The sequence below is a fragment of the Rhinoraja longicauda genome, chromosome 13 (genome assembly GCF_053455715.1).
Source record: "Rhinoraja longicauda isolate Sanriku21f chromosome 13, sRhiLon1.1, whole genome shotgun sequence".
Taxonomy (NCBI): Eukaryota; Metazoa; Chordata; class Chondrichthyes; order Rajiformes; family Arhynchobatidae; genus Rhinoraja; species Rhinoraja longicauda.
The window spans coordinates 30,948,552-30,961,616 of NC_135965.1; the positions used below are offsets into that span (position 1 = coordinate 30,948,552).

General features: G+C 42.5%; 1 protein-coding gene across 7 annotated transcripts in view; it reads left to right on the forward strand.

The window, feature by feature from the left end:
• Window positions 1-13,065, forward strand: part of yeats2 (YEATS domain containing 2) — a 125,359-nt gene that overhangs the window by 18,878 nt on the left and 93,416 nt on the right. For 6 of the 7 annotated variants that reach the window (XM_078410714.1, XM_078410716.1, XM_078410718.1 and 3 more), the window contains exons 5-10: window positions 666-920; window positions 2,179-2,297; window positions 6,001-6,162; window positions 7,984-8,095; window positions 8,603-8,647; window positions 10,812-11,082. In XM_078410714.1, coding sequence (XP_078266840.1) covers window positions 666-920; window positions 2,179-2,297; window positions 6,001-6,162; window positions 7,984-8,095; window positions 8,603-8,647; window positions 10,812-11,082 — 964 coding nt within the window. Of the gene's footprint in view, window positions 1-665; window positions 921-2,178; window positions 2,298-6,000; window positions 6,163-7,983; window positions 8,096-8,602; window positions 8,648-10,811; window positions 11,083-13,065 lie in introns of those variants that run through there. The other variant, XM_078410720.1, reaches the window with a different exon arrangement.

Genomic DNA, 13,065 nt, shown 5'->3' on the forward strand with positions numbered 1-13,065 from the left:
TTGTGCTTTGCAGTCTGGCTTAGTAATGTTTGAAGAAAAATTCTTCATTTCAGACACACCGTGCCATTTTCAGTTTTAGGTTTTTGCTGATACCTGAGGATTTAAAAATCCAGTTTGGGCATCATCTCATCACTTAATGGTCCTTATTTACCGAACCTTTTCACTTCTTATTCAAGCTTGTAAAAGCTTTGATACTTTGGGCAACTTTAAATTTCATTACATAAAACTTTACTTTTGCAATATGCCAGCTGTTGAGGCACATTTGCATCATTAGAGTCATAGAGTTGCACAGCACCAAAACAAAGGTCCTAACCAACCATGCCGACGCTGAATTTTCAATAAAGGTTTCCTGATATTTCTTTATGAAGTAATGTACAATTCCTTTAAGTTGTGCATTTTGATCTTTTTGCACTTGCTCTCTTTTTTACAGCATGTCAATAGTCAATTTATTTGTCACATACACATAAATGTGCAGTGAAATGAAAAATGACCCGCAGTTCAACAATAAGACCTTGACTTGGTGATGTGGCCTTATTTGGTTGTGACCTTTTGGGACAATCTAGTCCTGTTGTCACAAAGAGGTAGCTGCAGGATTTAGTGCTTTACTCTCTTCATGATGTACTACAACCAGAGTGTACTGTTTGTTTTATTTTAATGTTTTTTAGGGTTCAAGGCCATATGATTCCACTGTTTTCAACCACCCCGTCATCAAGAAATTTTTAGAATCTCCTTCAAGGTCATCCTCTCCAGCCAACCAACGCTCAGAAACTTCATCCACCAACCAGTCAGAAACGGATTCGGTCACTCACCAAGCTGACTCATTTCTTGACAAAGAGAATGAGCAGGAACCGCACTCTGCAGTGAATGAGGATATCAATCCTGATGGTTCTGAAAAAAGAACAGGGAGGAACCGTAGACAGGTATGATGACAAGAGGCGAAACCCTCACAGTACAGAGATAGTACCTGCATGGCACTAAAGCAAAATTTCTCAATCTAAGAAAGCAGTGTAGTTACAGGAGGTGTTGAAGGCCCAGATTGTCTTGATCACACCACGAACCGGAAATCCCCAATCATAATCACTGGATATACTGTGGGAGTGCTGGCATATGACTGCAGTCACTTGGTCTGCCCTCAGATACGCACCCAAAAAATGGTAACTTGAGTGATCATTTGGGAACATCGATATCTTGAAGAGCTCACGTGGACCATAAAACAAAAATAAGTCTAAATCCATTTGAAAAAATAATGCCTTTATTTCCCAAACAATGGGCCAAAAATAATGGGCCAGAAATAATGGACCAACAGTGTGCAGGGAGCAGCTCCCCACCATTACAAGGGAATATATTGCAGGGTAATATGGAATACTCTTCTGCCACACCTCACCATACTTGAAATAATGTCAAGCCACACTGGTCAATGTCAACGTAAATATAATGTAATATAATGGTTCGTACTTAATATCCAGACACTGAAGTGGTGAAGTTCAGGATAGACTGCGTGAATGAAGCACAAAAGTGGCTGAGTAATAGACAGCACTTAAAAAGTTGGGGAGATGATCCAGCTTTCAGTTCCAAATGTGGGTAAGAAATCTCTTGAGTTATTTTTTAAAAGTGCTGAAGTAACTCAGCGGGTCAGGTCGCATCTCTGGAGAACGTGGATAAGATTACGTTTTGGATTGGGACCCTTCTTCAGACTGATTGTGGTGCTGGGAAAAAGCTGGAAGATAGGAGGGCCAGGACAAAGTAGAAAGGTGGGTTTTGAAAGCCAGATGGTTGGACAAAAGCCAGAGCTGAAAACACAAAAAGGTGTGAAATAAGGATAGAAGTGCGAATACGTCAAGCCTGAGGAGAACACAGGCAGAAGGGAAAGGGTGAAATGGGTGCGTTAAGGTACAGGGAAGGGGGGGGGGGGGGGGGGTTAAGAAAATAAAAGGAGGGCGGCTGCTTGTAGGTAGTTACCTAAAATTGGAGAATTCAGTGTTCATACCATTAAATTGTAAGTCACCCAAGCAGAATATGAGGTGCTGTTCCTCTAATTTGCTTGTGGCCACACTGGCAATGGAGAAGGCAGATTGAAAGAGACGAGATGAAAATGATGACATGCACTTGAAAGCTGGAGGATAATATTGCATTGATCAAAATGCCCATCCCACTGTTTTCTTTTTCTTTCTTTCCTAGGTTAACCCTGGCATTCCAACCCCTCAGGAGATAGAACAGAGGTGTGCTTACCTCACAACTAGTGAAGACCCTTCACGGCTTTACGTCAAAAAGACAATTGTTGTTGGCAACGTATCAAAGTGAGGGTTTGGTCTATCTTGGTGTGCATCTCAATCTGTAGTTCCATTGTGTTTTCCTTTTTCTTAGTCTCCTACCCCACCTTAGGAAGAGCAGCTTACCGAACGAAGAGATTTAATGTTCTCGAACCTTGTAGTGTTGAACTACTCCACAATATTTATTTTGCTTTGAGGTGGTGTGCTGTAATTTTAGCAGGAAACTCAAAAGGAAAGGCAAAACCAGCAATTCCCCAGGATTTTGATGTATTTTTGCCAAAATACAGTGGATAAACAAGAGAATCCTTCAGCAGTTAAATTTCCCCAAGATTGCATGCGTATATTTACTTACAATGTATTTTGTGATAGTTTTCTGTGTTGTGGATGGAGCTGTCATAACACAAGGTTTCAATTCTGCTCGTGTTCAGATACGAGTCTCCAGGGTCATATTAGAACGTAAAAGCAAGGATGTTATAAGGCACTGGTCAGACCACATTTGGAATATTCTGAGTAGTTTTGGGCCCTATATCTGAGGAAGGATGTGCTGGTGTTGGAGAGGGTCCAGAGGAGTTTTACGAGAATGATCCCGAGGATGATTGGGTTAACATATGAGGAGCATTTAATGGCCCTGTTCCTGTACTCGCTGGTGTTTAGAAGAATGAAAGGGATCTCATTGAAAGATACTGAATAATTAAATGCCTAGTGGATGTGGAGAGGATGTTTCCAGTAGTAAGAGACTGTACGACCAGAGGGCATAGCCTTAGAATAAAAGGGTGTACTTTTAGAATGGAGGAGGAATTTCTTTAGCCAGACGGTGGTGAATCTGTGGAACTCGTGCTGTGGAGGCCGTGATTGGATATTTTTAAAGCAGAGATTGATAGGTTCTTGATTAGTAAGTGTGTCAAAGGTTACATGGAGAAGGCAGGAGAATGGAGTTGAGAGGGGAAACTAAATCAACCATGATCGAATGGCGGAGCAGACTATGGGCCAAATGGTCTAATTCTGCTCCTGTGTCTTATGATCATATGATTGATCAAAGGTAACTGAGTAGAATTGAGGTACATATTGAGCTTGAAGAATTAGAAAATGGACAGGTGTTAGAGACTGAATTTTCCATTCCTGCTCCGTCACTGGACAGTTCCTAGCTTTTGCAGTTAGTATAATTTCCAAAAAAGTTTAATTGGACCTGTAGAAGGTTCTAAATTGGAGCTGAAATGTGCCTGCAATGGTCATGTAATACACAAATGGTGTTTGAAAAGATTTGCAGAATGTAACTTTTGCAATTCTGTTCAAAATGTGGACCACATAAGAGCACATGGTCCTTCTTACTTCTTTGATGATAACATTACAGATATATATTCTTTTTTTAAAAAGTATTAGACTAACCTTATTGCCCCAAGTCATACAAAGGAAGATGACTGTGAGGGTGATGAATGTAATTGTTTGCTGATCAGTTCCGCAGTCCTTGACCTACTTGTTTTTTCTCTGTTCCTTGGCTATTTTTTATTTTCTTTCCCATAATTCCTTGTGCTAATTCTTAATGACCTGTCACCATTTAGAACTCTTCTCATTTCATTCCAAAGAGGAAGAAAGATTCTAAGGGGAGTAAGAGGCAACCGTGGCTGACAAGGGAAGTTAGGGACGGTATAAAACTAGAAGAAAAGGTGTATAACATAGCAAAGAGTAGCGGGAAGCCAGAGGATTGGAAAAACTTTCAAAGGACATCAGAAGGTAACAAAATGGACAATACGGGGTGAAAAGATGAAGTACGAAGGTAAGCTCGCCAAGAATATAAAGAAGGATTATAAAAGCTTCTTTAGGTATGTTAAGAGAAAAAGATTAGTAAAGACAAATGTGGGTCCCTTGAAGGCAGAAATAGGTGAGATTATTATGGGAACAAGGAAATGGCAGAAGAGTTGAACAGGTACTTTGGTTCTGTCTTCACTAAGGAAGATGAACAATCTCCCGGATGTACTAGAGGACAGAGAATCTAGGGAGCTAGAGGAAATGAAAGAAATTTGCATTAGGCGAGAAATTGTATTGGGTAGACTGATAGGACTGAAGGCTGATAAATCCCCAGGGCCTGATGGTCTGCGTCCCAGGGTACTCAAGGAGGTGGCTCTAGAAATCGTCGACGTATTGGTGATAATTTTCCAATGTTCAATAGATTCAGGATCGGTTCCTGTGGATTGGAGGGTAGCTAATTTTGTTCCACTTTTCAAAAGAGCGAGAGAGAAAACAGGGAATTGTAGACCAGTTAGCCTGACATCGGTGGGGGAGAAGATGCTGAAGCCAATTATTAAAGAAGTAATAACGGCGCATTTGGATAGCAGTAAAAGGATTGGTCCTAGTCAGCATAGATTTATGAAGGGGAAATGCTGCTTGACTAATCTTCTGGAATTTTTTGAGGATGTGACAAGTAAAATGGATGAAGGAGAGCTAGTGGATGTAGTGTATCTGCATTTGGAGAAAGTCTTTGATAAGGTCCCACACAGGAGATTAGTGGGCAAAATTAGTGCACATGGTATTGGGGGTAGGGTATTGACATGGACAGAGAATTGGTTGTCAGACAGGAAACAAAGAGTAGGAATAAACGGGTCCCTGTCGGAATATCAGGCAGTGGCGAGTGGAGTGCCGCAAGGCTCGGTGCTGGGGCCGCAACTATTTACAATATATATTAATGATTTAGATGATGGAATTAAATGTAACACGAGCAAATTTGCAGACGACACAAAGCTGGGTGGCTGTGTGAACTGCGAAGAGGATGCTAGGAGGTTGCAGGGTGATTTCGACAGGTTGAGTGAGTGGGCAGATGGCAGAAGCAGTATAATGTAGATAAATGTGAGGTTATCTACTTTGGCGGCAAGAACAAGGAGACAGATTATTATCTCAATATTGTCAGATTAGGAAAAAGGGAAGTGGAACAAGACCTGCGTGTCCTTGTACATCAGTCACTGAAAATAAACATGCAGGTACAGCAGGCAGTGAAGAAAGCTAATGGCATGTTGGCCTTCATAACGAGATGATTTGATTAGAGGAGTAAAGAGGTCCTTCTGCATTTGTACAGGGCCCTGGTGAGACCACATCTGGATTATTATGTACAGTTTTGGTCTCCTAATTTGAGGAAGGACTTCCTTGCTATTGAGGGAGTGCAGCATAGGTTCACGAGATTAATCCTCGGGATGTTGTGTCTGTCATATGAGGAAAGATTGGAAAGACTGGGCTTGAATTCACTGGAATTTAGAAGGATGAGAGGGGATCTTATAGAAACATATAAAATTATAAAAGGACTGGACAAGCTAGATGCAGGAAAAATGTTCCCAATGTTGGGGGAGTCCAGAACCAGGGGATATAGTCGAAGAATAAAGGGGAGGCCATTTAAAACTGAGATGTGAAAAAGCTTTTTCACCCAGAGTTGTGAATTTGTGGAAGTCTCTGCCACAGAGGACAGTGGAGGCCAAATCACTGGATGGATTTAAAAGAGCGTTAGATAAAGCTCTTGGGGCTAGCGGAATCAAGGGGTATGGGGAGAAGGCAGGCACGGGTTATTGATTGTGGACGATCGGCCATGATCACAATGAATGGCGGTGCTGGCTCGAAGGGCCTAATGGCCTCCTCCTGCATCTATTTTCTATGTTTCTGTTTTCCTAACATTCTGAAATAAGTTGAAGGGAGTTGTTGGTGAGGTCAATTTTACGTATCTTTGGTTGACCCTTTTGTAACACTGCAGGTATATTCCCCCAGACAAGAGAGAAGAGAATGATCAGTCGACCCACAAATGGATGGTTTATGTGCGAGGTTCAAGGAAAGAGCCCACGATTGACCATTTCGTGAAGAAGGTCTGGTTTTTCTTGCATCCCAGCTACAAGCCGAATGACCTGGTGGAAGTCAGGTGTGACTCACTCTCTCTCTCTCTCTCTCTCTCTCTCTCTCTCTCTCTCTCTCTCTCTCTCTCTCTCTCTCTCTCTCTCTCTCTCTCTCTCTCTCTCTCTCTCTCTCTCTCTCTCTCTCTCTCTCTCTCTATCTCTCTCTCATCTCGGGAATCAATTCTGGTTGGTTTTAAGTGACCTGAACAAGTATTTTGAAACTGGAAGAATTGTGAGGGTGGTAGTCTGGTAGTTTAGTCACGAGTGGTGATTTTAGTTCAGTTTAGCGATAAGGCGCGGAAACAGGCCCTTCAGCCCACTGAGTCCGCGCCGACCAGTGATCCACGCACACTAACACTATCCTACACACACTAGGGCCAATTTACATCTATACCAATCCAATTAGCCAACAGATCTGTACGTCTTTGGAATGTGGGAGGAAACTGGAGCTTCCCGGAGAAAACCGATGCAGGTCACGGGGAGAATGTACAAATTCTGTACATACAGCACCTGTAGTCAGGATCGAACATGGGTCTCTGGCGCTCTAAGGCAGCAACTCTACCTCTTCGCCACTGTGCCGCCTTAGTTCATAGTTTGCAACCATGAACTGTGAATTATGTCCTTACCTTTCATCAAGCCCTGCCTTCCAGCTGATAACAATGTGGGTTAAAGCCAAAGCTCCCTCAGCATAGGCTCTTCAATTATCCTAGAAGTTACAGGGGTAAGTATCCCATACAGTGACACTTCAGTGCTTCCAGCCCAGGTATTTTATGGACTATCAACAGAATGAACCTCCCTCGCCATTGCACATTTAAATAGACACAGCTTGGTTATGGCACATACGAAGCAAATCCCTGGTCTATGATACACGTGCTTCCCTTCCTTTAATACTCACCTCCTGAGCAAAGGTTTTGCAGTTTGCACAATGATACGCAGAGCTGGGCTGTGCCTCAATAGACAATAGACAATAGATGCAGGAGTAGGCCATTCGGCTCTTCGAGCCAGCACCGCCATTCAATGTGATCATGGCTGATCATTCTCAATCAGTACCCCGTTCCTGCCTTCTCCCCATACCCCCTGACTCCGCTATCCTTAAGAGCTCTATCTAGCTCTCTCTTGAATGCATTCAGAGAATTGGCCTCCACTGCCTTCTGAGGCAGAGAATCCCACAGATTCACAACTCTCTGACTGAAAGTTTTTCCTCATCTCCGTTCTAAATGGCCTACCCCTTATTCGTAAACTGTGGCCCCTTGTTCTGGACTCCCCCAACATTGGGAACATGTTTCCTGCCTCTAACGTGTCCAACCCCTTAATAATCTTATATGTTTCGATAAGATCCCCTCTCATCCTTCTAAATGCCAGTGTACACAAGTCTTTCCAGTCGCTCCAGTCTTTCAACATACGACAGTCCCGTCATTCCGGGAATTAACCTAGTAAACCTACGCTGCACGCCCTCAATAGCAAGAATATCCTTCCTCAAATTTGGAGACCAAAACTGCACACAGTACTCCAGGTGCGGTCTCACTAGGGCCCTGTACAATTGCAGAAGGACCACTTTGCTCCTATACTCAACACCTCTTGTTGTGAAGGCCACATTCCATTGGCTTTCTTCACTGCCTGCTGCACCTGCATGCTTCCTTTCAGTGACTGATGCACTAGGACACCCAGATCTCGTTGTACACCTCCTTTTCCTAACTTGACACCATTCAGATAGAATTCACCATTCACTAGACGTTAAAGAAAGGAAGAGGGGATGATCAAAAGATATAAGACATATTCGTGTGTGAGTTATGCTTTTTTCCTTTATTAAAAGACTGCTCTCTTTTTGATTTTTGTTTACTATTCAGTGAACCACCATTTCACCTGACCAGGAGAGGCTGGGGTGAATTCCCTGTACGCATTCAGATCCACTTCAGGGACCTGCGGAACAAAAGGATCGACATAATTCACCATCTGAAGGTAGATGGCTTCTTGCTGAAACTGTTGTAGCTACAATACATCAGTACAATATATTCTGTGAAGCTGCTGGCTTTTTTTTCTCTTGTTAACTTATGCTCTGCTATCACTACCAGAAAGTGGGTTTGTGGCAAGTAACCACTATTTTATCACTAATCAGTTGGGATGTTGAGATAGTAGGAACTTTCAAGACTAAAAATGCTAACCTTTTATTAACAGTAGCTATGATTAAGTATATATATTAAAGGCTTGAATGTCCTCCATGTTTTTTGCCCCATGTTTTCTCAGCAGTAAGGTATAGCCTCCTCAACTTGTATTTAGCTTGAGAATGTCTTCAAAGAGAAAACGTAAGGGTATTCAGATTCAGTGTGTAAAAATCAATCGGTGGTCAGGCAACTGTTATAATCACTTCCCTCAACCACATTTCCTCATTGACACTTTTAAATGTTTGTATTGAATCTTCGCAGCCCCCTTGTGTCATTACTGATCCGTGTTTGATTTTTTTTACAGCTGGACAGAACATACACAGGCTTGCAGACCCTTGGTGCAGAAACGGTATGTCTCTTCCTCAATCATTTTCCTCTGCATTCTTCTTTCCCTTCCTACACCTGGACCGTGCAACTTTAAAGATGTTAACTCCAATAGACCTGTTTTCACAGGCTATCATTCAAGTGATCATTGTCAGTTATAAACGTAGAACATGAGTGTGCAGGCATGTGCATTTTCTGCGTTTCCGCGGATTTCTGCATTTTAAAAATCAATTTTCCGCACTTTTTCCTGATTTCCACGTTTTTCCACTTTGACAAAATCACGTTTACCAACAGAGAAATCGGATCGGAAAAAAAAGAAACGAAACGATGTATAGCCTTGTAATGAACACAAGGGTTCCGCTAGAGGTCGCTAGGGGTTCCACGAGAAATCCCGCGCGAGCTCTTTCCATGGGGATCAAGAAAGGGATTGGTCTTTACTTTCTATCTGGAGGTTTATCGTAGTTTCACTTTGTATGGTTGATGTTTTCTTTGTGAAAGGTTAAATCTCTTATTTGAGAGATAAAAACTTAAAATTACTGTGCAAGATAATTAGGCAAATGTTTTTGTGAGGCACTCCATTGTTCGCTTTTGTGCTGTTAACGTCATTGTAAAAACAAAGACATATGTCTGCTTTAAAGCAGTGTCCTGTTGTGTCCGCTGATGATTTAATCCAGTTATATTTTCCAGGTTTTCGAAATGCCACTTTCATTAGTCTGTCGTAGAAACCACTTTATCTCCAAGGCTGCTATCTGACCCAGACTGTTTGCAACACTGGTGCCATATAAGACTCCCGAGTTGAGATTCTGATTATGAATCATTTCCTTTACCATCCCCAAGGTTGACTATTTTCTCCCCCATAAAGTTGCCTTTCCCTCATCTTATTTCCAGCTGTAAATCTTTGTCATCTTTAGATCTCTATTCATGATCATTTCTGCAAACTCTTGCTTGTCCTCCCAAGTTCTATCCTTTTTAAAACTTGAGACCCCATCCAGAATAATTGCTCATGCCAGTAACTCGTATGAAACATTGTTCACCTCTCTGCTCACTGACTTCTATTTGCTTCCAGTTAAGTGCTGCTGTGGTTTTAAAATTGTCAAACATTAACAAATTCCCTTCATGGGATCCTCCTCCAACATATTGGCACGTGTCTTGGTTTCAGATAATACAATGAACTGCCTTGGCAAGTTTTACCATGAGGGCGTGCAGCGTAGGTTTACTAGGTTAATTCCTGGAATGGCGGGACTGTCATATGTTGAAAGACTGGAGCGACTAGGTTTGTATACACTGGAATTTAGAAGGATGAGAGGGGATCTTATCGAAACGTATAAAATTATTAAGGGGTTGGACACGTTAGAGGCAGGAAACATGTTCCCAATGTTGGGGGAGTCCAGAACCAGGGGCCACAGTTTAAGAATAAGGGGTAGGCCATTTAGAACAGAGATGAGGAAAAACTTTTTTAGTCAGAGAGTTGTGAATCTGTGGAATTCTCTGCCTCAGAAGGCAGTGGAGGCCAATTCTCTGAATACATTCAAGAGAGAGCTAGATAGAGCTCTTAAGGATAGCGGAGTCAGGGGGTATGGGGAGAAGGCAGGAACAGGGTACTGATTGAGAATGATCAGCCATGATCACATTGAATGGCGGTGCTGGATCGAAGGGCCGAATGGCCTTCTCCTGCACCTATTTTCTATTGTCTATTGTCTATTGATAGATAGAGCAGCTCATTACAAACTTTTCCCCATAACAGAGGCATCTTAAACCAGAAGGCATAGCTCAAAGTGCCATGTAATAGGATTACAGGGAATCCAAGAAGAATTTGTTTTTACCCAGATTGTTTGCAATCTAGAACCCACTGCCTGATGATGAAGTAGTGAAGAAAGAGACACTCATAACAGTTAAGAAGTATCAGGATCAGTGCTTGCAATGCCAAGGCATAGAAAGCTCCAGAGCAAGTGGTGACAAATGGGATTGATATGGATGGGTACTTGGCAGTGAGCACAAGCTTGATGAGTCATAGCAGTGTAATTCAAACTCTGTGGATATAAATGCAGATTTCAGTTGTTATAAATCTTTGTTTTTATGTTGTGTTCCAATGCTTAAACTGGATCAGTGTATTTCCCTACTGCCGATTGGTTTGGCCTTCAGGTTTTGCCGTGACGTTACTCTATGTATGTTTTCTCTCTCTGGAACAGGTGGTGGATGTTGAATTGCACCGTGACTCTCTTGGGGATGATTACCTTCCCGCCTCACTGCCTCCTAGTTCCACAGCGACATTGCTTTCTTCATCATCCTCCTCTTCGTCCACCTGCAGTAGGACACCTCGGTCTGTCACACCCACACAACCTGCACTGCCCTCCACGCCCCCAATAACATCAGCGGGAGGAGTGCACGTGTCTGCGGCAGTTTTGAGTTATTCATCGGGAAAGACGTCCCATGATCCATCAGGAGTCACTTCTGAAAAAGGTGAGATGTGTTGTATGACTGATAATTCGTACGCATCCTGAACCAAAACACATAGCCACACATACAAGTCAAAATGAAACGGAGTCACGCACAAATCTCAAACCACCTATGTGCCTTTAAAAACGCTATCATTTTACTTGCTTTTACCCCTTCCTCTGACAGCTTATTGCGTACAACCATCATCCTCTGTGTAAATTTGCCCCTTGGGTCTCTTTTAAATTTTTCTCCTCTCACCTTAAACCTATGCCCCTTATTTTTGGAATTTCGCCATTTAGTAAAAATCAACACTGACAACGTGCTAATTTTATAAGCCCCTCGACCACCTATGTCTCAGTTTGAGAATAAACTGGCCTATTTAGTCTCTCATAAATAAAGCCCTCCAATCCGGGCAACATCGTGATGAATCTTTTCAGCAATCGTTCTAATGCTATTATATCCTTCCTGTAGTGGGGCAAACAGAATTGTACCCAATGCTCCAAATGCGACCTTACCATTGTTTGAAACAGCTGCAACATGATATCCCAAGTCATAAACTTAATGCCTCAGTTTATGACAAATGCCTTCTCCATATCTTATTCAGCTTTGTCACATTTTCAGGGAGTTGAGGTCTCTCTGTACATCGTACTGTACGCGTCCCAAAATGCATTACCTCACACTTGTCTGGATTAATGATCTATGTCACTCTGTGTCATTTCACAACCTCCTTGGCTGTCTACTGATGTTTCTGTCACCTGCAAACTTAATAATCAGTCCATCTGCATTGTTGTCCAGGTCAATTGTATCTATGACAGACGACAGTGGTCTCTGCAATGTACAACACTGGTTATAGAATTCGAAAGTCAACCCTCCAGCACTACGTTCTGCCTCCTATTACCTAGCCAATTTTGGGTCCACTTTGTCAATACAGCTTGGATCCCTCTATCCTAACCTTTTGGACTATGTGTGCTTTTGTCTGAAGCCTTGCTAAAGTCATGTAAACTACCTTTCTGAATATTTTTTTGGTTACCTAAGCAAATAAAACTCAGTCGCATGTGTGAGACAGAATTTCCTCTGCATGAAACCATGTCCTCACCTTTGAGGACATAAATCCTATCCCTTCCAATAATTTCCATACTATCATTGTTAATCAGAGAAATACAGCATGGAAACTTGCTTTCTAGCTCACTGTCAATTCCGATCACCTATTCAAACCAATATTTATTCCATATTTTATTCTCCCTGTATTCTCAACAAAAGGGCCTGTTTGCAGGCTGTATCTTTAAAAAAAACTCCCCGTAGATTCTACCACTCGTGTACACATTAGGGACAATTTAGAATGGGCAATAACCTACCAACATGCATGTCTGGATGTGGGAGAAAACGGAAACAGGAACACCCTGTGCCATGCAGTCACAGGGAAAATGTACAAATTCCACACGGGCTACAGTTGTCAGAATTGAATCCGGTTCTGTGACATTGTGAAGCAGCAGCTCGACTGGTTGTGCCACTGTGCCGCCCAAAAGAATAAGGGAAATTAAATGCCACATTACTTAGCACGGCACGGTAGCACAGCGGTAGAGTTGCTGCTTTACAGCGAATGCAGCGCCGGAGACTCAGGTTCGATCCTGACTACGGGTGCTGCACTGTAAGGAGTTTGTACGTTCTCCCCGTGACCTGCGTGGGTTTACTCCGAGATCTTCGGTTTCCCCCCACACTCCAAAGACGTACAGGTATGTAGGTTAATTGGCTGGGTAAATGTTAAAAAAAAATTGTCCCTAGTGGGTGTAGGATAATGTTAATGTACGGGGATCACTGGGCGGCACGGACTTGGAGGGCCGAAAAGGCCTGTTTCCGGCTGTATGTATATGATATGATCAGCATTACCCAGTGGGGAAGAGAAAATATCCAAGTGATGCTCAATGGTTGGGGCTGCCTAAGTGGTGCCCCAACGTAAAGTCATGTTTATTGCTAGAAGCATCAGTCTGGTGAGGTACAGGTACAATC